Source organism: Candidozyma auris, chromosome 3 (genome assembly GCF_003013715.1).
Source record: "Candidozyma auris chromosome 3, complete sequence".
Classification (NCBI taxonomy): Eukaryota; Fungi; Ascomycota; class Pichiomycetes; order Serinales; family Metschnikowiaceae; genus Candidozyma; species Candidozyma auris.
Genome location: NC_072814.1, coordinates 2,081,012 through 2,106,958, shown reverse-complemented (window position 1 = coordinate 2,106,958; position 25,947 = coordinate 2,081,012). Strand labels below are relative to the sequence as shown.

The window sequence follows — 25,947 nt, the reverse complement described above, 5'->3', positions numbered from 1 at the left end:
TGGCTCAAGCTCGCCTGCTGGTCTGCTCTTTCATTCCACTAAACTGAACATTTTTCTACGACTTGTTAGAAGCCCAAGCCACATGTTATTCTTAGCTTCAAACATAGCTATTCTAGTACATCTTCAGTATATCTGTACCACAAAAACATCCATCATTTCAGCTGGAGATAAGAAGAAGCTTGCACGCCTACGAGAACAGATCAAAGAGATTGAAGATCTCGAGGAAGAAGAAAAACGAGTTCGAGAACAAATTCGAGTACTTAAGAGCGAGCCATGTCATCGAGACGGTAAGGCGAACCCAACATCTGGCACAAGAGCGCAAGTTAATAATAAAAATGTTCTAAGAAGTGTGGAGAATAGAGACTTCGCTCAGAGGTTTTGCCGTCAAAGAGCAGAAGTATACAAAAGCGTGTCTCCGGAGAGTACAACGAATGTTTTTTCCTGCCAGAGCATTATGAATTCTTGGTATAACATATTTGAATGGAACACTCCGCCTTCTCATGATTGGAGTCATCAAAACTTTCAAACGGGCAAGCGAAACCGCCGTCAATTGATAATTCACTGCCTCCTCGGTGATGTTATAAGCGGATTAAAATCAAGAACGTTTTCCGAGAATGGAATGACTTTTGGTGATCTGTGCTTCGGAGGTAGAGAATTCAAGTCAGTTTTTCATGAATCAAATAGCGGCCATCATCTCACATATGAAAAATCGGACAGTTCAAAGCTCATACGGTCTTCCAAAATGAATAGTGATTGCACAAATTCAAATGAGAAGGAAGTGTCAACCTTAAGTGATCTACAATTGGCATTTGCGAAATACGTTAAGTCCAAGGACCCAAATGCATATCCAATACTATTACTTGATTTGGTCCGTCACCTCATGAAAACAAATGCCGACTTGTCAGATGAAGTCTTGTCGTTCATTTATCACAATTTTGGTCTTTTAAAATTACGCAAATACCAAGCCCTATTATTAATCGCTTTCCCTGATTTCGATAGGTTCTCACGCTCCCGTGCATTTTACATTGATAGAATGTTGCTAGAGCAAGAGAAGGTGTCCTATGATAGACAACGAAGCTTTGAGCTCGAAAAGAGAGGGAAAAATTCACTCACAAAGTTGAATACAAACTTAGATGAGGAATCCCAAAGTGAGCGCTACCGGTACATGGAAAGTCTTCAGGAGCTCTTTAAACGATTACTTGCAAGCAGTCGACTCGGAGAAGCAGAGTATGTCTTCGCCAGATTACTTGTTCTAGCAATGAACTTCGCTGGTAATTGTGATAAGTATGAACCTTCCAAACCTATCTTCACCAAGAAGGAGTGCGATGCGATTCCCCTGAGCCTGTTGGTAAAGTCTCTTCTTAGAAGTCTAGATGCGTACCCAACCTTCGCGTTGAGTTTTACGTGGTTTAGAGACCACTCTGGTACCACCACGGAAAGCAAGCCATTGCTATTCCTGACCACAAAGTCCCCATCTTTGAAGTCAAAGAATCCAAAACCACGACCTTCAGGGCGTCACCCACAACTTCCCGCAGGAGATGATGCCGTCCATTATCTCGCGCTGAGCAATGTGAAGGTGCTCACACTGAGAGCTTTTTGATAATATGCAGGCTTTTTGATGAAAGCCATCGCATATGTCGAGTCTCCTTAAAACAATTGTTTATCCTTATGAAAATCATCACCACTAACTTTGTGAAATGTGCCGTAAAGAGTTGTGACACATCAGCGAACTCTTTCCCTTTGATGTTCTCTGATTGCGATATGATAGAATCAGCACAAGAATATAATGCTGATTTCATAGCGCACATGATCGAGAGACTAGATTGGGATGCTTTAAGAGCTGTTGCCAATGATTTGGGAAATGAAAGTCTCCCTCCGAATAAGCCACTGAATCTCAACCCAATCTTGGAAGAGGATCAGGCTATACTTAAAGAACTTCACACTCTTCTCATCGAGACTCAAATTGTAAATGGCAAAATGACGTGCAGAAATTGTAAACATGTGTATCACATCAAGAATTCGATTCCAAGTTTCTTACTTCCTCCTCATCTTTGCTGACATCAGCAGCAATCTTGAAGGGCATCAGAGGAAATGGTCATCATGTTCAGTGCCTCGAGGTCTACCTACATTAGCAATTTAGACAACTATATCTCGACATTGTCGCCTATAGTATAATGTAATAAAAGATCCTTAAAAACACCATACAAAACAAGAAGTTCCGTACATCAGTACATTCGCGCAACAGTCAATTTCCATCAACACACTTTTAGTCCACCACACAAAGAGACCACGTACATGTCGGGCGCAGGAAATCGTGAACAAGTCTTTCCGACAAGAATGACACTCGGTGTCATGAAGGGAAAGTTGAGGGGAGCCCAACAAGGCCACTCTTTATTGAAGCGTAAATCCGAAGCCTTGACCAAAAGATTTAGGGATATAACGCAACGAATCGACGATGCGAAGAGAAAGATGGGAAGAGTAATGCAAACGGCAGCTTTCTCTTTGGCAGAAGTTCAATATGCTACTGGTGATAACATCTCTTATCAAGTTCAAGAAAGCGTCCAAAAGGCAAGATTCAAGGTCAAAGCCAAGCAAGAGAACGTCTCGGGTGTATATCTACCCACTTTTGAAAGCAGCATTGATGATGCTATAAATGATTTCAAGCTTACTGGGTTGGGACGAGGCGGACAACAGGTTCAAAAAGCAAAACTTGTCTACACAAAAGCTGTGGAGACGTTAGTAGAGTTGGCATCCTTGCAGACTGCTTTCATCATTTTAGACGAGGTCATCAAGGTCACCAATAGACGAGTGAATGCAATTGAGCATGTGATCATTCCCCGAACCGAGAATACCATCAGTTACATAAATGCTGAGTTGGATGAAATGGACAGAGAAGAGTTTTACAGATTGAAAAAAGTCCAAGAAAAGAAGCAGGAAGCGTCTGCAGCTGCGGAAGCGGAGGAGGCAGAGATTGGTTTGAAGAAATCCCAGGTCGAGCAACTGCCAACAGATGCGAAAACACTACTCAACTGTGAACAGTCCTCACATTCTAAGTCGCCAGCAAATGATGCACCCTTTGAACACGCTCATGACACCGCTCTGTCCTCTGATATATTGCAGACCAACGAGGATGACATCATCTTTTAGGCATGTGCAATCAACGTTTATAATCAACTAAATTCAATATGTGTCCTGAACTTCGTTTACGTAAAGGTCTACGGGCCATGACCTGAAAAATTACTTTTCCCTTTTTCCCCATCATGAACTTGATTGCTAACTGCCTCAACTATTCTGAAGAAAGCGAAGGCGTTGCCGACTTGAGATTGCTTATTGAATTATCAATGAACTTCCTCAGTCACTACGCTGACTTGGCTAGAAGCCCTCAACCGGTGCATTCACGTACGTTTACACTTATGTGACATCATTGTTCGTATTGCTCTTCGAATCGCTGTGGAAGTATACGAGGAAAGTAACAAATGTATGCGCCCATTATGCTCCCTATGAACGATATGCACCCCTACCAGTATAACCCTGATCCATTCAATGTTGGCAATAGAACAATATTCTTGGGAAATACCAGGTTGGTAGAGGTACCGTGCCTTCAAGAACTCTTCAGATCGATCTCATATATTGTAAGTGCTCAAAGCCAAGCTTACACTTTTCATCTCAAATTGTTGGCATTTCAACCGAATCGAAGAATTACAAAATGTCCCAGCATGCCTTCACCGTATGTACTCGATAGATTTACTAAAAGATGCAATGGACATCACTCGTACACTATGATGAGTTTTTTACTACATTAGTCATCATCGCCGTTACGACGAAATTTGGCCTTTTGCTGTTGATACTCAAACCAATAGCACAAAGTTGGTGGTATTCAAGTCTACCTCTCACGCAGGAATCGAAATGACTACTATCATGTGAAAGGATTCGAGCAGATAAACTAAAGAAGAAAAAGGGGGAAATGGGATATGACCTTCCAAACTGGTCTGACGAAATTAAATTACTTCAAGACAGTAGCTGCTCATGACTGTATTGAGTCATGATTTATGTGAAACTCAGGTTTTCAATAGGAAACTCCCCGGACTTTTTCGGCTTTGTATAGTCTGTGCGAAACCTCAACGAATAGGATTGCGCTATTTTTTCATTACCTCTTCCCCATATATATCCTTACATATTGGGCGTGGCTGTTCTCGCAACGTTCTTTTTTTCAACACCAAATCCATTTTTGGACAATGTTAAGAGCAATTAGAAACTTTTCATCATCTCTGGTGGCCAAGCAGATAATTGGTAGTGCCAAAGGTGAATCAGTCAACGCAACGAAGTATTTGGGCCAGAAATATCATGTCATCGATCATGAATATGATTGTGTAGTTGTGGGTGCTGGGGGAGCTGGATTAAGAGCTGCTTTTGGTCTAGCCGAAGCTGGTTTCAAAACTGCTTGCATTAGTAAGTTGTTTCCCACAAGGTCACATACAGTTGCTGCGCAAGGAGGTATCAACGCTGCTCTTGGTAATATGCATAAGGACGACTGGCACTGGCATATGTACGATACTGTCAAAGGTTCTGACTGGTTGGGAGATCAGGATGCCATTCATTACATGACCAAAGAAGCCCCACAGTCCATCTATGAGTTGGAGAACTACGGTGTGCCTTTCAGTAGAAACGACGAGGGGAGAATTTATCAACGTGCGTTCGGAGGACAGTCTAAGGAATACGGAAAAGGAGGCCAGGCATACAGAACGTGTGCTGTTGCTGACAGAACTGGTCATGCATTGTTACATTCACTTTATGGACAATCATTGAGACATGATACACACTTTTTTATTGAGTTCATGGCAATGGATTTATTAATGCAAGACGGAGAATGTGTGGGTGTCATTGCATACAACCAGGAGGATGGTACCTTGCACAGATTCCGGGCACACAAAACAGTTCTTGCCACTGGTGGTTACGGAAGAGCATATTTCTCATGCACATCTGCACATACTTGCACTGGTGATGGGTATGCTATGGTTTCCCGCGCTGGGTTGCCTTTAGAAGATCTCGAGTTTGTTCAGTTTCATCCTTCTGGAATCTACGGTTCTGGGTGCTTGATCACTGAAGGCGCCAGAGGCGAAGGTGGGTACTTACTCAATTCGGAGGGTGAGCGTTTTATGGAGCGTTACGCACCTTCTGCTAAGGATCTAGCCTCTAGAGACGTTGTCTCGAGAGCCATCACTATGGAAATCAATGAGGGAAGAGGTGTTGGTCCTGAAAAGGACCACATGTATTTGCAATTATCACATATACCTGCTTCTGTCTTGAAGGAAAGGCTTCCTGGTATCTCAGAGACAGCACACATATTTGCTGGTGTTGATGTTACAAAGGAGCCTATTCCTATTTTGCCAACGGTTCATTATAATATGGGAGGTATCCCAACGAAGTGGACAGGAGAAGTAGTTAAGAAGGGAGAAAACGGAGAAGACGAGGTCGTCCCAGGTTTGTTAGCTTGTGGTGAAGTTGCATGCGCTTCGGTTCATGGAGCAAACAGATTGGGTGCGAACTCCTTATTAGATTTGGTTGTTTTTGGAAGAGCTGTCTCTCACACGATTAGAGACTCATTGACACCTGGTTCCCCTCTCAAGCCCGTTTCGAAGGATTTAGGATTGGACTCGATTGCGAATCTTGACAAATTGAGAAATGCCAATGGAACAAGGTCCACTGCTGACATCAGACTTGAGATGCAGCGAACTATGCAAAGGGGATGTGCCGTCTTTAGGATGCAAGACACATTAGATAAGTGTGTGGAGGAAATAAGCAGAGTCGACAAAGAGTTTGCTAATGTCAAAACGACTGACAGGTCTATGATTTGGAACTCTGATTTAGTTGAAACTTTGGAGTTGCAGAATTTGTTGACTTGTGCTACTCAAACCGCTGCTTCTGCAGCCGCAAGAAAGGAATCAAGAGGCGCACACGCAAGAGACGACTATCCAGAGAGAGATGACAATAATTGGATGAAGCATACGTTGTCTTACCAAAAGGAATTTGGGGCTCCTGTGACTTTAGATTACAGAGACGTTATCAAGACCACATTGGATGAGAATGACTGCAAGCCTGTGCCTCCTGCGAAGCGTGTCTACTGAGCTGTCTCAAGTTGCACAGTTAATTTATTGAGGCTCATGACACGGCGTCATGGCTGGCTTCTCTGTTTATAAGTTGGAAAAAAAAAAAAAAGAAATTAAAGTAGGTAAAAAAGAAGTCTTGCTCCCTAGGTGTCATTAGGTGCAACCTTTACTGGCGTTTCAGCCGTCTGAACCTGTAGGGATGTGGGGTGTTAATAAAGAACTCGAATAACCAGGAGGAAGCTTTGCGTTGCCACTTATGTCAGACTTAGACCTACCTTGTTTGGGATTTAAATTTTTTTTTTTCCCACATCAAATGAGACGTTCTCTGCCAAGTCGATCTTTCTCAGGATTGACACCCCATCCCTGGGGGTCGGAATTGCAGGGGTTAATGACAGGAACTTCTTACTGTTCATCTGCATGGAACTGGATTCTGTGATCATCGGTTCAGAGCTTGGGTGCACTGCGGTTTCCAACTCAGCCAATGGCTTCGTCATGTCATGAGTCGGTCTCATGCTCTCCTTAAGAGGTAAACTTCTCGAGAAATTCCTACTGCTGTCTAACGATACTCCCTTGATGAGGACATCGAAATTATCAGTTGGTGTTAAATCCGCAGGATTAGTTGACGAATTGAGTTGATTCACTCTGCGACGAATCAAGTTATCTTCAAGTTGACGAACAGTCTTCACGAATGCCAAAAACTCGGTCGATGAGATACCTTCACATCCAAAAGCCAATTGTAAACATTTAGATAGTCCGGACTCAATCAATAAGGGTACATTTTTTATAACATCACTCTCAGCCAACCCAGCGAAGTAGTCAATTACCGAGGAAACAACTCTCTTGTCTCTACTTTTCAAATTGAGAAACACGGGGAATATGCTGTCCACAATCGTGTCTTCATCAAGTATCTTGTCGTTCAGTAGCATCTTGAACGTCGCAATTGCTTGTAATTTCGTTGACAATATCGTTGTAGTTTTAAACACATGGCACACTAACGGAATCAAATCACTCTTTATGTAAGGAAAGTCAATAATGTTAATGAATTGCAGTACATTCTTTAAAAAAAGGTCTTGCAATTCAATCTGATGTGTAAGAGATTGATCAGTGGTCGGAGTGTTCTTCAAACACAAAGGACAAAGCATCTTGATAACCTGTGTAACTTCTTTAGGATTCAACTTCTCCATCAAAAGAGTCAAACTTTGAACAAAAACCAACCGAACATGAACAGAACTGTTTATCAATGAGCGAATCAAATTTTGAGAATTCTTCTTCGCCTTGCCATCGGTCGCTAGTGTTTCAAAAACGCGATCCTGGAAACTCAATTTGGATAATCCTTGAGCAAGGTGAAAAACTATCTTGAGAGTTTTCGCGATAAGAACTCCATGACTGTCTTCTGCAGCGGAAGTTGGTATAAAGGAAATTTCTTTCAATACATTGTCCACCATAAGAGGAAGGAACTTATTGATCTTAAATGATGAAGGCAAGGCCGGCAAAAGATTTGCATCGGTCAATATCCCATCCAAGAACACCATTTTTTCATTCGAGGATTTAGAGGAGTACTCATCAACGAAACACATCACCTTCATCAAATTATCTTGAAAAAAGTCTGATTCGATGAATTGGTCTATTGTGAACCTGTCATGAGGATATCTTCGTAGAAGATTCATAATAGTGCTCTGAAGCTGGTGAGGAACACTTTTGAAAAGGTATCCTAACTCTGACACTTTGTGGTTACAAAACTTTTTTTCAAAGAGCTGTATCGCATGTTTATACTCCGATAGATTTACAGCTTCGAGGGCGAGAACAGATTCTCTGTTAAACAAGTAGATGATCAAATGGCCCAATGACCATATATCATTCGGGGCGCCTAATCTCGCGCCACCAGAGTCGAGGACTATTTCTGGGGCAACAAAGTTGAGGTTAATGTTGGCAAACGGGACAAAAGAGGAGGTGTTCATGATATAAAAATTCTCCTGCTCCGAGCTTGACATTTCCAGGAGCGACTTGATGAAATAGAATGCCGAGAGTTTCCAATCCCCATAGGCGCTAACTAACACTGACGATGGCTGTAAGTTCAAGTGTACCATGTCACAACTATTATGTAAAAATTGTAGCGCTTTAGAGATCTCTAATACTCCTTTTTTGATTTCCAAGGGATTTGCCGAGTCAAATCCGATTGTTTGGAGAGATCCAACAAGCGGTTCGGAGACGAAAATGAACTTCAGTCTCGTCAGCTCGAGGACCTCCACAACAGTTAGAATATGCGGGTGTTTTAGTTTTGCAAGCTGCATTATTCCAAATTGGATAAGTTCATAGCACTCGCTGATGATATGCCTCGGATTTTTTGTGTTCGGAGTTTGCGAACATAGGTGCGTTACTGATTTTTCGAAGTCAGTCTTGTCAAAGATGAATACAGAGACCATTTTACCAGACCGCTTATGCTTAGCAGGATATATTGACCAGAAGTCTGAGTAGAAGGTCGCGGTCTCCGAAACATTGTAAATTGATCGAATGCCAGTTTTGAAGACACTTGAAAACATGCTTCTGCGGGTTCTAAAAGGCGTTCATTGGTGTATCAAGAGTTCGCGAAGCGCTAAGATTGTACCAACAGGTCCTCAAAACACTACATACATGAATATAAAGTGGATGCTCAGGATAATCAACAAGATCGAGTTTTCGGACTTCCAAGCAACTTGTACAGTTGATTGACACTAAGGCCAAAAGAGGTTGCTTTTTCAAATAAGGCACGCTTCAGGCTCGGATGTTAACTTCCTGATTTTTTTTTTTTCTTGCTCCAATTTTTTATTTTTGTTCTGGAACTTTTCAATTCTGTGGAATTCAGCAAACCATAGATTTCATAGTTTGGTGACAGATTGTTAGGATCACAGAAAGTTGCCAGTGGGGAGAGTCACATGAAGTGACCCGATCTTCCCGTCCGTGGGTCTATGAGCCGTACGACTCTACGGGAGTGGTGATCAAGCCTATATACGTCTCAAAAGTACCCTAGCACCTAGTCTCGGTCTAGAATAGTAAGTATGTCAAAAGTTACTATGTGCGGACCTAACACAGATTCTCTTACTCTACCAAATATACAGGGTATTGATGTAACTCGTTTTGCCTTTGCAACGGAAGAGGTGCTCACGATCGGTGCACTGTATTGCCTTCGTTATTAGATTATACATATAACTTTTAATTAAAATTATATTTTTCTTTAAATGTAAAATATATCTAATTCAATTTAAATGATCATTTTGTTAATTGTTTGATAGCTCAAATCAGTAAAGAGGATCATTGTTAGGTTAACACGCGCTAGGTTTGATTCTACCTTAATCCCTAATGTAAAGTAGATACTAGCGGATTTTGATGGTACATATAATTGAGAGACAACTCTCCATCGCTCAGAATATCAAACTCGACTACGGATAAGCACCGTGGTCGGGCCGGCAATCTCCCTGCTGTCGTTTCGTCATGTCCAACCAATCATTGAAGTCGACAATGAATGAAAATAATACAGAATGTGGTTCTTGCTACCCACAAGATTTGAAGGGTTTTAAACCAACATTGTCCTGTATTCAACTTCCGATTCTGTGATCGCATTCCACTGCGAACATACTTCAGGTCCACTTCTTCCCACGTTTGCAAACAAAGCAAACAACGAAGATGGAGGTTCTTGAAGAAAACTACAATAACTCAGCCGAGCGTCTTGATAAACCGTCTCAATATCTTATACGAAAGGCGGTCAGACGTCAAAATTTTGATAGTCTAATCAAAGCTATCCACTCAAAAACAGTGTATGTTGGCAATCTAACGCACTTCACCACCGAGGAACAGATCCATGAACTTTTCTCTAAGTGTGGAACTATTGATAGAATCATAATGGGCCTTGATCGCAACAAATTAACTCCATGCGGGTTTTGCTTTGTGATATACAAGAGTGAAAATGCATCTCTCAATGCCATTAAATTTCTCAAAGGGACGCATTTAGATGGACAGGCGCTTGAAATAGACTTAGACCCTGGGTTTAGAGAAGGTCGACAATTCGGGCGGGGAATTTATGGTGGTCAAGCCAGTCAGGAAGCTCAGCATATGGAATCTAATTTCTCAAGAGGTGGGTATCGTGGTGGTTATAGAGGACGAGGTAGAGGAAGGAGTAGAGGTCATCAACGGGGAGGCTTTAGAGGTCGAGGCAAGTCGCGCGGTGGTTCAAGAGAGTCCTTCGTACCTGGCGAGAGAATGTAAGGTATTCTGTATCAATATGTGGCAATGTGTTCTGCGCGTGTGAGTCAGATCAAGTTCTCAATCAGTAACAAAATATCATCGAAGAAGGGCTAACGCTAGTGGTCTTATAAGAGAATTTATAGATTTCACATTTGTTACCTTGCTATACTTTTTTATTTTGTCCTAAAGCGAACGTATTCGGAGTGCCAGGCAAAATCGCATACTATGAGCAAACAAGCGGCTTTTCAAAACCAAGAACTCTTGCCTTTTCAGTGTAATCCCTTCCTTTCAAGACATCGTCGAAACACACGATGCTTTAAAAATGTAGGTCCTTGATAGATGCTTCCAATGAGTAGAGTTCCCCAATCAAATTTTCTGTAACTCGCTTGTTTCTTACAACCCCGGATCACTAATTCGAAGTTATGTATGATGAGTCGCAAACAAATGTTCGATTGAAAACGGCCTAATATTTACTAAATGAATTTCATTCTACAGTGTTATCTCACTTTTCCGGTTCTCCCTCAAGATGTTGAGCCAGAAAACTCAGATCCGATCGAACTTTCTTACAGAGGAATAGGAAATGCTAGAATCTACAAACGAAACGAATGAAATCAAGGATTATCTCATAAAGGAACGATAATATAGCGAATTGGATTTACGAGATACACTCGTTAAAATCGTCAATTTTAAACCCAATTGCGTCGCAATAATTATTTTGGTAGCATTTGTCTGTGACTTGTGATCCATTTTTGCAATCTGGGACATATGGGTTCTCACGAAACATTAAGTCAGTGTACCTCTGATTGAACTGTATATTGTGCCTGTCCTTCAATTTCTGTACAACGAATTTGTCCCAGAAAGAAGCATTAAGTGGCGCCAGAGCGGGCCATTCGTGATTCGGATCATAAGTGTCTCTAGCACTATATCCATACGACCATATGGGTTCCTCTCCACCATTTGTCCAAGTCGCGTTTAGTGGGGAATAATAGTTATAAGATTCGAGAATATTGAAAGACTCGTCCTCCACTCGATAATACCTCCAGGAGGGATTTGCGGGACCCAAGGGGGTGATAGCTTGAGAGATCCAAGCCATATTAACAGGCGCATTATCTTCGTAGAGAACTTTGACTTGATCTCTATGAGTATGGCCGTAAAATATACCTGCAATAGTAAATGGAGAAAACCGCTTCACTATACCTGCGAATATTTCGGATTGGATTGGCAAGGCATCAGCATCTCCCGCGGGGATGTGTGCTAATATCCACACTCGCTGGTTTGAGTTTTCGCTCTCTATTAATTCGTTGATGAGGAACTCCCACTGACCGAACAAATCCGGCTCTGCCTCCATATTTATGTATGCATACAAGTTTTTCTTATAGTAGCAGTTGGAATTGAGGGAAATAATCTTCAAACCCCTATCAGTTGTAGTGGTATATGACGAATAATGTTGACGGATAAAACTCTTTAAAGAACTATCAATCCAACCATTGGAGATCCAAAGGTCACTAATGAGGTCATCGTTCCAGTGATACAGTGATTCATTGAAAGTTTTGTTGTTCAATCGCTCGGGTGCCAATTGGCCGTACGGGAATGTGTCGTGGTTCCCTAAAGTGGGATATACCGGCTGTTGGTGTAAAAAATGTCTCATGATCTTGTAGGAACGAGTTTCGGCATACCTCGTCGTATCAGGGTCACAATGCGCTACGTCATGGTCCACAATATCTCCAGTAAAAACCGAGAACTCATATTTGTTATTATCGAAGGTCAGTGAAATATGCTTCAAAGAATGATTAAGCATAACTTCGGGCGGATCACATTGGTAATTTCCAAATGTTGTAGCTGGCTCCCATGCCCAATTCCATCCCCTAAATGCCGGCATGTCGTGATATTTACCCTCAAAATAGGTATCGTCGATCGGCGAAAATTCAGCATCAGGATAAAATGAAAGTTTCACGTTGCTCATGTTTGCACCGGCATGTTGGTAGACGTCAGTGAAATTATAGCCCTTGGGAATCAAGTCCTGATTATATGACTCAGGTAGGCAACAAAGGCCCTGTGAGCAATTGGCCTCTGCCCCAATTTGAAAACGCAATTGGTTGTGAAAGTCTGAAAGATGTAAGACATTAAAACTTTCTCTTGTAGTGTTATACTTCGGTTCAATTTTTTTCTCTGGCGTCTTCTCTGGCCAGAAGGAAGTCAAATTAAATATAGTTTCTAAAGGCGGCGTTGTGGGCAATTCACAATATTTTCCTTTATAGTGACAATAATAGTCTAGTGAGAGCTTTGAAGAAGTATTAAAGTTCCTGACCATTTCTGTGAAATCATTGAAGAAGAAATTGACTGATGTTTCGCCTTCCAAACCAGCCATGGCTTGGTTTCTGGCATCCGACTCGGCCTTTTCTCTTTGAGCTGTGAATAAAAAGAAATCGACAAACTCGCATTTTGAATCCTTTCCTTTATTCTGTTCCAAACAGTATTTGTATAATGTAAGAGAAATTAAATGATCCTTAGTTGGATATTTCTGTAACAAGTATTGAGCATACTTAATCTTATTGTGACACGATTCACACCTGTTGCCACGGAAATTTGTGAGATTCAATAAAGTGGAATCAACGAAGTCATGATCTTCAAGGCTCAAGTTCTGATAGATACTATCGATAAGTGAAGACTTGTGCTCCCTGCTTTCTATCTGAAGGTGTAGTGATTCTAAATTCTGCACAATAGCGGCATTTACCATCATGGTAATCACCAAGATAGTTAGTGTCTTCAAACCTATCAAATTAACTATAACTAACGACATAAGTATCGACTCACTTAAGAAACAATAAACGAGTATGGAAGCGAAACCTGTCTTAAATAATCATTCTCTACTGGTGGATGCGACACACCTTATCGAGCTGCATCTTTTCATTACGAGTACACGTGGAAGGCCATGCAATGCGAAATGAATAGAGTTCAATTATCTTGCAGCCAATACGATCTGCATAATATTGCGCTTCGACCAGTAGAGCAACTGAGTACCTTCTTGTCACTCTATTAATGGTACTTACATTACCTCCACATTTCGATATTTATCGTAGTGGTGTCGATCGATCAATGGTATGAATTCGAAATTGCAGCCTAAGAGAGATGTTTGCAATTGCTTACATGAACGACAATAGTAGATTTCGAAACAATTTGTGATAAACACTCCATGTACCTCAGGTAGACTTGGCCGACTCATTGTGCAAGACTATCGAGATGGAAAAATATCTAGTGAAGACATTTACATCAACTACCGTGCCATATTGAAACGCCTTGCCTCGCTAGGATATTCGCGAAGTCGAGGCAAAGTTAGCGGGCGCCTTTGCACCCTAGACACTAGCTCCTTTTTCAAATATTTGTAAAGGAGTCTTTTGATGGCGACTGTGAAAATTTGAAATGCTTGTAGCCACACATCATTGTGAATACCATCGCTTCTTCGGTAAGTCAGAAGATCTAATAGTGGCCCAAATAAGTTTTTTTTTATTTTATTTTATTTTTTTATTATTTCTGTTAGGTTTAAATCATTGCTATCATTCATTATATATGTGACTTACATCTTTCTTGATCGCTGTACACTTCAAAAAGATTGTGCCTTCAAAACTTTTGCGACAAGATGTAGAATCCAGACGAAAAGACAAATGTTCGTGTTCAAACAATCAAGTTCTCTATCTCATAAGCTTTTATTCATGAATCTCCTTTTGGAAAACGCCAACCAGAACTTACTTGGAGAAGCGGTGTTATCGCGGTAGATTCTCTTCAACAATCGATCAGCTAACTCTTGACGGAATTGCTGCAAATAGGCACGAAGCAAATCAGCATCATTTTTGGATGATGGCAGCAGGTAAAGTGCATTCAACGGAAAACCAACATCTCCTGGGAGGGCAAAAGAGTCTAGAGCTAGGTTATTGAGCAATCGGACAGCTTCCTTGTAATTTGTCTTAGAATTGAGTCTTGACAAACAATCACTGATGAATAATATTCCATAAATGAGTACTCTATCTGCGGGGCCTTTTATGTCGAAGTTTCGAAAGAAAGAATTCGCCCTGAATAAGTCTAGAGTCTCCTCGATTATATCGTATTCAGAATCGGGTGGATAGGAGGGTCCTCTGAATTGTGTATGAATTGGCAATAAAATGAAATTCAAAACGGTTCTTTCAGCTGGCCCCTCGTTTAAAAAAGTTGAATGATAAGCAGGCATCACTCGTGAATTAAAAGTGGTAAGGTCGTTTTATGGAATATGTGTCCGATTTTCTCAAAATTCATCTTTTATGCAGAACCTATATAATATATCCAGTGACATATCGGAGGAACAGTAGTGCTGACGGTAGCCAGTCTTGCGTCTTCAAATAGACAAAATCGACTACGAGTCCATGTATGATCACTCGTATGACTAATACTTTTATTGAGGTTCTTTGCTCATACAATGTGGACAGCCATAGACTACTTAGTTGATGGCGAGGGAGCAAGCCTTTTCCTCTGTCCCATCTTTAAAGATTTTCTCGGGGATAAATGTTGGGTTGCTGAGATCACTTGGAGAACTCAAGCGTGCTCCAGGCGCTCAGCGCATTGTATTGGAATCTGAGGGAACACCAGTCACATTGGCTTGACTCTTGCCCATCTTACTTCCTTCTTAAACAGAAAGACAAGTCTCATCTTCGGCATGTAGTTGGCCCGATACCACATCTTATTTGGTGTCGAAAGCTCTGTCTGTAATCAAACATCATCAATATGGTATAGGAAATTTAGTATTGGAAAGTGAGTACGAGGGGGGTAGAGTATTCATCGCTGTCATCCAGATATGACCTCTTTTCTGCAAACTCATGAATGTAGCGATCACGAGGTTCACAGATTGAAGCGACGTACACTAAAGGCTTTCATATTTTAACGTCGCATAGTGTATTGATGAATTTGACGTCTCTTCTTCCGACCTAGTTCAGTGTGCATATAAGGAATCGTTAGTTTCCTAAAGGATACATTTCCCCAAGCAACGTTTGCTCGCTTTCGATATTTCGGGTTTTCGCCAGGCGAATTTTTCTTTTGGGAACTATGCAATTATGCTTCTTCTTTGTAAACATTGTTCTGAACATGTTCCTTTTTTTTATATTCATATATATATTAATTTAATGAAAATGCTCTGCCCACCTCTGACATCTTTTGGTTTCTCGTCGAAGTCGCTTTACGCCTATTCTCCGGCTGAGTGCCTGCATTCTTCATTTTTTCTATCAGCGAACAACCAAAGCCAGTTACAACAGCACCTCTTGTCGTTCTACGGTCGAGGAACATCTTTGACATCATGTCTTACAGTAAAGGAACTGCCCGGTCAGATGCAGTAAACCTTCCAGAGCACCTAATACCGCAAGGTATGCTTGCTCACGTTGGAAAAGGCAAACGATCCATACCAGAGTATTCGACAGCAGACTCCTTTCAGAGTCGTGCACCTCATCCAGGACAATCTGATAACTACACCAAACCACAAAACCTATCTAATTCGATGTATTATCAAGAGAGAAACGCAAACTCTACACCGCTGTTACAGTATGAAAACGTTCATCACCATCAACCCGTCTTGAACTATAATTACGTCCCGAATCAAGACTCTCGTCCTAAGGATCATCGACTGGGATCAACCTCTTATCCTGTTGCTACCCAGTTTCCTTCAAATATCAGTGGTGGCATCGATGCAGCTCCAAATGAGCGTTATATCGCAGGCTACTCACAACGCCCAAATTTACAGTACGTTGACTCTCACGCTCGAAGCAATAGGTCCTTCACTGGCCAAATCACGCAAAATTTCTCAAACTCAATGACCGATAACGTAACGCGGCTGTCAGGAAAATCCGCTCATGACGCTATTTTTGATAAGGGTAGCGCTCAAAGGGTAGGTCTGGAAACGAGATCAGAAGTTTTGATCCCGGAGAACTATAAAAGTAACTCATCGTTTAATGTTGTGCCCGAGCACGGGTATTTGGGAGCCACAACATCTCAAGAAAATAGAAGGGGGGGCTTCCTATCCAATGAGACAAACTTTTCACAGCCAGGTCTGTTTGGGAATTTGTCCTCTCAACTTCACGCTTCTCAAGCCAGAGTATTTCACACTTCGAATAGGGCAGCACTGGATGGTCGAAGAATCGCCTCGTCTCCTACGGTACCAAATAACACTCATCCGTCAAAAAAGATAGATTCACGGGCGATGTCTTTCTCAGCGTCTTCAACTAAGCACAATAGTGCACCTTCTAACTACTTGCACTCACTGCAAACAAGCTCTCATGGCAGTCGTCAAGCTAATTCCAGTGCAAATTCGTCCCATACATTTTCCTTATCTTCAAAATCCAGGTCTTTTAGCTCATTGGGCAAGTTGTCATCACTTTCAACGAAAAAATTTTCTTCGTCTGCTTCGCTTCAAAACAAAACTGATCGCAATGTATCATCAACCACTCTCACATCCCAAAGGACTATGGCGTTGTATCAATCAAGAAAACCTGCTATCTACCCAGCAATTCTTTCCCGTGTTGCTAAAGCCTTTAAGGATTCAATTGCTTTGACAATTAACATGAAGGATGGTTTGGAGTATCACGATTCCTTCACGGGGGATAATGCAGTTGATGTACTTTGCAGTATCATTCGCACAAATGATCGTAACCTTGCATTGCTTTTGGGCCGTTCATTGGATGCTCAGAAGTTTTTTCATGACGTGACGTACAATCATCGATTGAGAGATTCGAGTCATGAGGTCTACACATTTAGCCGAAATTATAATGACGTGGAATTTTTTGAGGACGAGCCTGCGGGCAGCGGAACTAGCAATAACAACTCCAATCGTGGCTCATTTAACGAGCATCTGCTATCTGTTCTGCCACAACCTCCATCGGCAGCGCCATATCCAACTAGTTCTGCTCCTCCAAGCATTCCTCCAAGTCCTATTGACGGCAATGTTGCTGTATTCAACTCGCAGACGAAGACTGGAGAGCTTCCTGATTTATCTGGTGTTAATGGCGTATTTACTATTTTGAGTAACTGCTACTCTCCAACTTGTACTCGTGATCGTCTTTGCTACTCGATCGCCTGCCCTCGTCGACTAGAGCAACAAGCTAGACTCAACATGAAACCCAGAGGGGGACTCAAAAGAGCTGTATCGAGGCTTTCTTTGCATGATACTGAAACCAGTAAGACACTCTGGCACGAAACTGTCGATCAAGCAATTTTGGAGAAACTTGACAAGCACGAAAAGATGAGACAAGAGCTTATTTATGAGCTCATCTATACTGAAAGAGATTACGTGAAAGATCTAGAGTTCATGACGGATTTCTATATCTTACCTCTTAAAAACCCTGCAAACAACATCATTCCAGAACGAGAGAGAGAGGCATTTATAAGAACCGTTTTTGGTGGTGTAAGTGATTTGCTTCGCTTGGCAAGGAGTTTGAGCGAGGCTCTCACCAACCGACAACAGGCGCAAAAGCCTGTCATCGAAAGTGTGGGTGATGTGTTTTTACAGTTCGTTGGCAGTTTTGAGCCTTTCATAAAATATTCCGGTAATAAAGTCTTCGCCAGCTTTGAACACGAGAGGCAACAGCAGGTCAACATGAAGTACGCAAGATTCTTGGACGCTATCGAGAAGAAACCTGAGTCCAGAAAACAAGATTTGTCGTCCTTTTTGATTAAAGGTGTACAGCGTCCAGCAAGATATCAGCTTTTATTGGGCGGTATCCTCAAAAATACTAAAGAATCCTCTCCTGATTATAATAATCTTGTCAAAGCGAAGGAGGAAATCGAGAAAGTATTACACAGAGTCAACATTCAAACAGGTGAGAGCACGGATCGTCACAAGATAATGGTTTTGCATAGACTCTTGGGTCGACAGACACTTGAAGATCGATTCAATTTCAAACTTAATTACAATAATAGGATTGTCTATCAAGTGACTCTCAACAGGAAGAGAGACAACGAGAAGATCGATCTTTACCTTTTTGAGCATGCATTATTGCTTGTAAAGCATAAAATACAAAATAAGCGAGAGGTTCACAAAGTCTTTGAAAGACCTATCTATCTACCTTTACTTTTCGTCAACAGTGGGTACGAGTCACCTGGAATCAAAACGATACTACCATTCAGGGAGAATGGGTCCATAATCTCAGATATCAGTTTGAGAAATAGAGCTGAGGTTTCCAACTACAATCCTGTCTCGTCCTCCCAACAAAAATTTCAAGTGAACTTCTTGGGTCTTGGAAATAATCCTGTTCATGTCTCGTTGTACGCCGATGATGTTACTAATCAGAGTCAGATATTACTGCAAGTTCAGCAACAACAAAAAAAGCTTTTGGAGAAGCATGATATTTTCTGTTTGAGTAAATATGAGACGCGGAGATTCACGGGCCACAACAGAATCAACTGCGCTGTGCCCTGTTACGGAGGTAAAAAGCTATTATACGGAACTGATGCCGGAGTGTGGGTGTCTACTGTGCGCTCCATAAGTATGACATCAAACGAAAAGATTTGCTCCGATCCGACTATGGTGATCAGCAAGCCATACATAACTCGAATGGAAGTTTTGGTGGAATATTCTAAATTATTGGTGCTATCGGAAAAGACGTTATACGAATTTGATCTACCATGCACCGATTCCTTGGATCATCTCAAGAATACCCGAAGTGGGAAGGTCATTTTAAATTATGTCTCATTTTTCAAAACCGGTGTTTGCGACGGCCGCTTGTTAGTATGCGCTGTGAAAAGTGGCAGTGCAAAAGCCATCAGTATAGTTGAACCGACCAATCCGTTTGACTCAAAGAATAGAGGAAAAGCTAAAAAGCCAGAGGTTAGAGAGATTGCCTTTTTATCGGAGCCGGTCTCGATATCTTTTTTGAAGACCAAGCTTTGTATCGGGTGTACCAAAGGGTTTGAAATTTTGTCGCTCGAAGCAGGCAGAAAAGAACCAATTCTCGATGAAGCCGATCCTTCTTTAGATTTCGCCACACAAAGAGAGAGTGTCGCCCCACTTGGCATACATCGCTTGGGGAAAAACTTCTTGTTAAGCTACAGCGAGTTTTCCTTCTTAATCAACCGGAATGGTTGGCGAACAAAACATGACTGGGGAATATTTTGGGAGGGGTCGCCTCAAAATATTGCTCTATTTTACCCTTACCTTTTGGCGTTCGATCCGGGCTTTATAGAGATAAGAGATCTCGAAAGTACAACACTTATAAGGGCCTTGATTGGAGAAAACATTAGATTTTTGCATTCTAATGAGCACGAGGCATTGTATGCTTGCGAGGAGAATGGATACGATATCATTGTCTCGATTGATTTCCTCAACTTAAAACCAAAGCAAGTAAATTAAATCTGATACCTATCATTCAGAAAAGAATTTCATCAATTATTATAGTCGATTAACGAGCATGGTTGAATTTTCAGCCTAGAAGCGTAGCAAACTTATGGTCCATGCACTTCGCCTTACGCGACAAGAACTTTATTAAGGTGACTATCGTGAAATCAAAGCGCTCCAGGACATACCCCATAGATACAATGCTCGTACCACACGAATGCCACATGACTGTCACACGTTTTGTTTGTCTCCGTGTCTCAACTCACGTATACAGCAAAAATGAAAATAACAAAATGAAGAAATTCAAGTGCAGACATGTGAGTGTTAAGAACCTCTCTCTGAATGTTGCCCGTGACTGGGTATTCCTGAGCCTCGGAAGCAATCGCGGTACCATTTTCATATTTTTTTTTTTTTTTTTTCTTTCTTTAAATTCCCCTACATCCTTTTCTTCGCTCGACTCTTCACCACGCAGAACAGGCAAGCATCCCGAGTCTCTTCTTATAAGCTATAGGTTGATCAATGTCTGTCATTTTCGAACACTCACAACCGCAACTGATCTTCCAGATGAGTTTCCCATCTATTGATAGACCATTTGGTATCCACTTATGGCCTATCTTTAATGCGGTGTTCGAGAAGGTTGTGGGTTATCCTGCTGAAGAGTTTAGGTTTGTTCATAATCAAACATTTTTGGCTAATGGGTGGCATGCTATAGGCATAATAGTTGTTTATTATGTCATCATATTCGGAGGCAGAGCACTTTCCAACACCGTGGGCGCTCCAGCCTTGAAGTTGAACGTTTTATTTCAGGCGCACAACTTAGGATTGACCCTAGCATCGTTGATCCTATTGTTGTTGATGGTTGAACAGTTATTACCTATATTGTACAAGAATGGTTTATTCTACGCCATTTGTGACGAGGGCGCCTTTGCGCCCAAATTGGTCACTTTGTACTACTTAAATTACTTGACCAAGTACTGGGAGTTGATTGATACCATTTTTTTGGTCTTGAAGAAAAAGAAGTTGTTGTTTTTGCATGTTTATCATCATGGAGCAACCGCATTGTTGTGTTACACTCAGCTTAGGGGCTCCACTGCTGTCGAATGGGTACCTATTGCTTTGAACTTAGCTGTTCATGTCGTGATGTACTGGTACTACTTCTTAACCGCTCGTGGGATAAGAGTGTGGTGGAAGGAATGGGTGACGCGTTTCCAGATCATCCAATTTGTGCTAGACTTGATTTTTGTTTACTTTGCTACTTACACTCATTACGCTTTCAAGTACTTTCCATGGGCACCTCATATGGGCGACTGTTACGGCTCCGAAATGGCCGCAGCATACGGTTATTTTATTTTGACCTCATATTTGCTTTTGTTCATTTCCTTTTATATCAAAGTTTACAGAAGTAGCACCCAGAAGAGGGTGAAGAAGCACGATAACATTGCTTCGCAAGACTCCGCTACTTCCAGTGGCATTTCTTCGGATGAAAAGTCTAAGGTCCGCTCAAGAAAAGCTTAAGATGACTCGATATAATCGCACTAGTTAGGTATGAATAAGATCATGCATTTAGAAATTCTACTGGGTTTTTTGCCTGTTCCCGATGTCCATATTTATTTGCAACAAACGGTATCTAGTCGAAGTGCTTGAAATTGTCGAGAGATGACTCTTACGTAGGTGAATATTTTTCAGTTTCTACTGTGAATGATAACCTAAACTGCATTCAAACTTGACTTGCTCACAACATCATTTGGAACGTACAGCCATGATATTCTGCAATGGAACATACATTTGGACAGATGTTCTTGCAGCCACCGTTATCACGTAGTAATGCTATAGTATACGTTATGGTATCGGGCTCCACGATCAATTGCACACCAGAAGCCAACGGACATGAAGAACTTCCGTACCTCAGTCGTATAGCAGGAATATCACTCGTGAAGTGAGAAGCAGGAGGAAAAAGGGCGCGGTATGGGACACGGCTGTAGGGCGGAACATCTCCGGGGCAACCGGTAGGTATAGGGGTACCTCAGGTTGGCACACGCGGACAATTCTTAAGGCTATGCAGAGGCGTTTTGAGTTGTGAGATCACTTAGCAAAGAAAAGAATGAAAAGCGACACTGCCATCATCGTCTTTTGTAAAGATCAGAAATGCAGCAGTCAAGTTCATCAACGCGATCGATCAGAATGCAAATCAGTGATGGGCAGAGCTTAATTACGTCAATGAGGCAACTTGAAAAATCCCTATGAGAGCACTGCCTTGTAGAGCCTGACATCGGTTCATCGTACAGCAAGGCCTCATTCGAAATGCAATTTTCTTACTGCGAGGAATCCGTTGGATTTTTTAAGTTTCAATTTTATTCCTATTTTTTGGCTGTTGTTTTGGCTAAGCCAAGATTAACTTGATCCTTGGTCGAAGACATCGGCTCGAGCGAGCACAAGCAGTACATGGCTTGAGATGATGTTTTCAACTTGGGCGTACCCAAGCGGCATGAAATGCATATACATGCGACTATGCACGGAACAGTGCTGAGTCAAGCTGACAGAATATTCCGAAGAAAGCTAATCATGTCTATTTCAAAAGGGCACTTCCAGCGGCATGGGGACTTCGGCATTATCGGCAGGTTTTCTCTCCGGGAAATAACTCATGCAACGACCTGTCACCGGCTATGCGCGCCGAAGTTGCCGCGCCTAGCCAGGCAAGTTATGTAATACGCTGTCTACCACCCTCTGAAATCAATTATAAGCAAGGAAATAATAGTGTCTTGACGCAAAAGTGGTGGTAGTTCCGAGACTTCATCATATTGGAGTTACTGAATCTTGCCACAAGGGCCGAGAGAAGAACAGACGAACTTCCGCATTTACTCCAGTGGCACAATAGCTTGGTCGATGCTGCAGCACATTGGGGCCGCTGCAGCTTGAAAACTACACTTACCTCAGCCGTCCCGTGCCCGCCGCGCTCACTTTTCGGACCTGGCGGAACCCGCCCAGTATATAATCGCCAGCATCCCCAACATAGATTAATCATACGCAACTTATCATATAATGAGTAACGCTTGCAGACTTCCCTCTATACGGCTGCTTTCTCTTGATCTTCCACTACCGGGACACCAAGATCCACACATCCTGAATCCTGACATTGGTGGTGGCAACCAGCATGTCCTGTTTACCACGGTTCATCCCTCCTATGGACCCTTAATTTACGCCCCTGGTGGCCTTCTTTCCTACGCAACGATTCCTCATGGCACGGGCTTGGGATCTACTTTAGGCAACCCTGGCGCCATTCCCTCGCTGGGCATCACTCTGAGCCAAGGCCTGGTCTCTAAGTACAATCACGAATACAACCATATGGAAATTCGCCTACAAGATCTGCAACATCCCAATCCTATTCCCCAATCAGCATCCAGCGCATATTCCTTCCTGACGAATGCTCCATCGCGTCTGCCTTCTTCGGTGGCATCATTCACGGGAGGAACTCAATTTGAGAACGAATTGGAGCACTCAAGTTCACTTATAGCCTCGGGCGCACCCGTATCGGCACATACCCCTGTGCAACCAGCAAACGAAAAGACGGAACATTCATCAGAGCTTGAAACTCTCGAAGCTAACTCCAGTTCTCTGCTGCCGAAGTCTCCAAAGGACGGCTCGTGGAAGCCTCGCAGAAAAAGACAATGTCCAGAGTGCCATCTTTACTTCTCCAACTTGGCCACGCATAAGTCGACACACTTGAAGCCTACGAGCAGGCCTCACTTGTGCAAACTATGTCATAGAGGGTTCGCTAGGCCAAACGATTTGTTCCGTCATTTCAAGTGTCACTGGAAAGAAATTGGTGTCGACAAAGGTCAATTTCGCTGCCCTTTCAAAAATAAATCCCTCAATTCCCAAGAAGATCATTGCTGTCACACACTGGGCATTTTTTCTCGGTGTGATACCTATAAAAACCATCTAAAAGCAATACATTTTCAGTATCCATCAGGAACGAAGAAGAGTCAGAGAAACAACGTGTCAGGTTCATGTCGTTTATGTAAAAAGCAATTTGCTACGGTTGACGATTGGATACAAAATCATATTGATGCACATGAGTGTCCATTTGCTACCCACTAACCGAAAAATTAAGGGAGGCTTTTGGTCAAGTATCCTTAGCTATACATGTCACGATTGTAGTGGCCATGATTATACCAAGAGTAGTTGCAAAATTCATCAAGTAAAACAATTACTAGCAGTAGCATTACCGAAGATTTGAGCAGAGTAGACTTTTGTCTCAATTGTCATTGATTTCGAGCTAACGAGAAAGCCCAACTTGTCGTCAGCATAGTTTTATGAGTTAACCAGCTTTGGCCTTTGTCGCGAAAGTCACAACAAATGAATCCGTGCAAGAGAGTTCTTATGTACATCCTTGGATGAACTGCGAATAACGGTTTATTTGTAAGCGAACCAGAGAGCAGTCACTTTCTTGCGGTTTCCTTTGGAGTTACGCTAGCTACTATGTGTCGTCTATCCTATCTTTCGATGTATGCCCTGCTGGCAGTAAAAAGCATTCTAGATACGGAGGAATCCAAACCAGGTTGGAATGCTATGAAGTTGGGTAGTCACCTTACTCAGCCTTGTTCTCACACTTCACTCCTCGGAAAAAAGCATTTCCCGGCCGATCGCGCTGTTGGGTGCTCCAAACCCCCCAAAGGATCGGAAATACCAGGAGCCGGTGAAGTGCGAAGGTGAGGGGAGGCTGGTGATCACTCTCGCTGCACCATCCCTTGCCGGGTAAGCGAAACTCCACATGGTCGGAAATGTTGAGGCTTTGAATTTTTTTTTTCTTAGATGATTCGCCTTCCCGTGCACAACACTTGACAAAAGTGTTGAGCGACGCTTTTTTTTTTTAATTTTCTCTCGTTGCCGGAGATAAATATGCATTCTTTGGTATTGCGTGTTTTCTCGGAGAAGTAGATCGGGTAAAATAAGATGCTCTGCAATTTTTTGCATGCCCTTCTCAGTGTAATACTACTACTACGTCTCACAAGGGGCATGGCAACATACTTGTAACAAATCATGCCAATGAGAAAGAACGATGAATATAATTATCAACGGCACTTCAAATCTTTGATTACCTATTCCCCAATCTAAATTTCGCTTTTTTCTACGCTTACACGGCCGTCCAGGAGCAACCTTCATACCAAGAAGGTTTAGACGAGGCTTCTTTTGCGAATAACAAATGAGCAGGCTCCCGGCGTCCAGAGCGATACCATGAAGAGAGAAATGGGGCACTGAAGTCGAAGAGACCACCCTAATGATTTTCACGGATCTGCCCTCTATCACACGCGACATATGATGGTAAGTGCAAGTAGGAGACAAATTACAGAACAATACGACAATTCGCCGTATTCACATTCGATTGTTACCGAGGAAGATTCAATATTGGTGCAGTCTCGCTTGTTTTTAACGGTAATAACGTAATTCTCTCTTTCATTCATCTCATATACTTTTGGTTTTTTCTCTTTCCAAATGGGCTTCAAAGCTGCCGGTAAAGTGCTAGTGGCTTTATTCTTCGCTTCCACATATAAAACGCTTCCTCTCGTTTACGTACTCAGGTTCTACTTGGCGGCCATAAGAACTATAGTGCTCAAAAGAAATGAGTATCGGAAGACGAGGCAAAACACATTTGGTATAACTGGTAAGAATCCAATGGATGTCTTCAGGGCAGTTTCGTACCGTACGTACTGCTCACCGTTGGAACTTGATATGTTTATGCACAAGTCCAATTCTACCTACTTCGTTGATTTGGACATTGCTAGGACAAAGTTTCTTTGCACGATGTTTCAAAAATTATTTCTAGACTACATTGACAATACTACCGGAGATTTCAAAGGTAAAGGTCTAGGAAATGCTCCTTACATTCCTGTTGCGGAGGTGCTGTGTACATTCAGAAAGGAGATTAAAGTCTTTGAGAAGTTTACAATTCTCAGCAACATTTTGGCTTGGGATGACAAATGGATTTACGTCATGTCTAAGATTGTTCATGATGACGGAAAGCTTGCAGCTTTGTCTATAACCAAGTATGTCTTTAAGAAGCACGGTCGTATCTCCATGAAGCCTAAGGAGTATCTCACACATTGTGGCTTGTACAACGAAGCAGTTGAGAAGATCAATTCTGAAAATTTCAAGCTCGTTGAGCACATGAACAAAAATGCTGAGGGATTGGAAAAACTTGCCGAGAAGATGGACACAACGTGCTCATTGAGAGATCATCATATATAATTATGACTTACACTTCTAATCGTTTATACATAT

At 42.1% G+C, this 25,947-nt stretch overlaps 8 protein-coding genes across 8 annotated transcripts; 6 read left to right on the top strand and 2 right to left on the bottom strand. All coding sequences in view use genetic code 12, as the record gives it.

The window, feature by feature from the left end:
• Positions 1-742: 742 nt before the first annotated feature.
• On the top strand, positions 743-1,600 carry CJI96_0003587 (uncharacterized protein; the record flags this gene model as incomplete). Its single annotated transcript, XM_029032576.2, has 1 exon — positions 743-1,600. The coding sequence occupies one exon, from the start codon at positions 743-745 to the stop codon at positions 1,598-1,600; it is 858 nt and encodes a 285-aa protein (XP_028892891.2).
• Positions 1,601-2,295: 695 nt separating this feature from the next.
• VMA8 (H(+)-transporting V1 sector ATPase subunit D) lies at positions 2,296-3,147 on the top strand (the record flags this gene model as incomplete). The annotated part of the gene is made up of 1 exon (XM_029032577.2): positions 2,296-3,147. The coding sequence occupies one exon, from the start codon at positions 2,296-2,298 to the stop codon at positions 3,145-3,147; it is 852 nt and encodes a 283-aa protein (XP_028892892.2).
• A 1,088-nt stretch (positions 3,148-4,235) lies between these two features.
• Positions 4,236-6,125, top strand: CJI96_0003585 (succinate dehydrogenase flavoprotein; the record flags this gene model as incomplete). The annotated part of the gene is made up of 1 exon (XM_029032578.1): positions 4,236-6,125. One exon carries the CDS (start codon positions 4,236-4,238, stop codon positions 6,123-6,125), a length of 1,890 nt encoding a protein of 629 aa, XP_028892893.1.
• A 269-nt stretch (positions 6,126-6,394) lies between these two features.
• On the bottom strand, positions 6,395-8,065 carry CJI96_0003584 (uncharacterized protein; the record flags this gene model as incomplete). Its single annotated transcript, XM_029032579.2, has 1 exon — positions 6,395-8,065. One exon carries the CDS (start codon positions 8,063-8,065, stop codon positions 6,395-6,397), a length of 1,671 nt encoding a protein of 556 aa, XP_028892894.2.
• Positions 8,066-10,980: 2,915 nt separating this feature from the next.
• On the bottom strand, positions 10,981-13,065 carry CJI96_0003583 (PPN1 endopolyphosphatase family protein; the record flags this gene model as incomplete). Its single annotated transcript, XM_029032580.2, has 1 exon — positions 10,981-13,065. The coding sequence occupies one exon, from the start codon at positions 13,063-13,065 to the stop codon at positions 10,981-10,983; it is 2,085 nt and encodes a 694-aa protein (XP_028892895.2).
• Positions 13,066-15,642: 2,577 nt separating this feature from the next.
• ROM2 (Rho family guanine nucleotide exchange factor) lies at positions 15,643-19,683 on the top strand (the record flags this gene model as incomplete). Its single annotated transcript, XM_029032581.2, has 1 exon — positions 15,643-19,683. One exon carries the CDS (start codon positions 15,643-15,645, stop codon positions 19,681-19,683), a length of 4,041 nt encoding a protein of 1,346 aa, XP_028892896.2.
• Positions 19,684-20,232: 549 nt separating this feature from the next.
• Positions 20,233-21,183, top strand: FEN12 (fatty acid elongase ELO3; the record flags this gene model as incomplete). Its single annotated transcript, XM_029032582.2, has 1 exon — positions 20,233-21,183. The coding sequence occupies one exon, from the start codon at positions 20,233-20,235 to the stop codon at positions 21,181-21,183; it is 951 nt and encodes a 316-aa protein (XP_028892897.2).
• A 3,978-nt stretch (positions 21,184-25,161) lies between these two features.
• Positions 25,162-25,914, top strand: CJI96_0003580 (uncharacterized protein; the record flags this gene model as incomplete). The annotated part of the gene is made up of 1 exon (XM_029032583.1): positions 25,162-25,914. One exon carries the CDS (start codon positions 25,162-25,164, stop codon positions 25,912-25,914), a length of 753 nt encoding a protein of 250 aa, XP_028892898.1.
• Between the last annotated feature and the right edge of the window lie 33 nt (positions 25,915-25,947).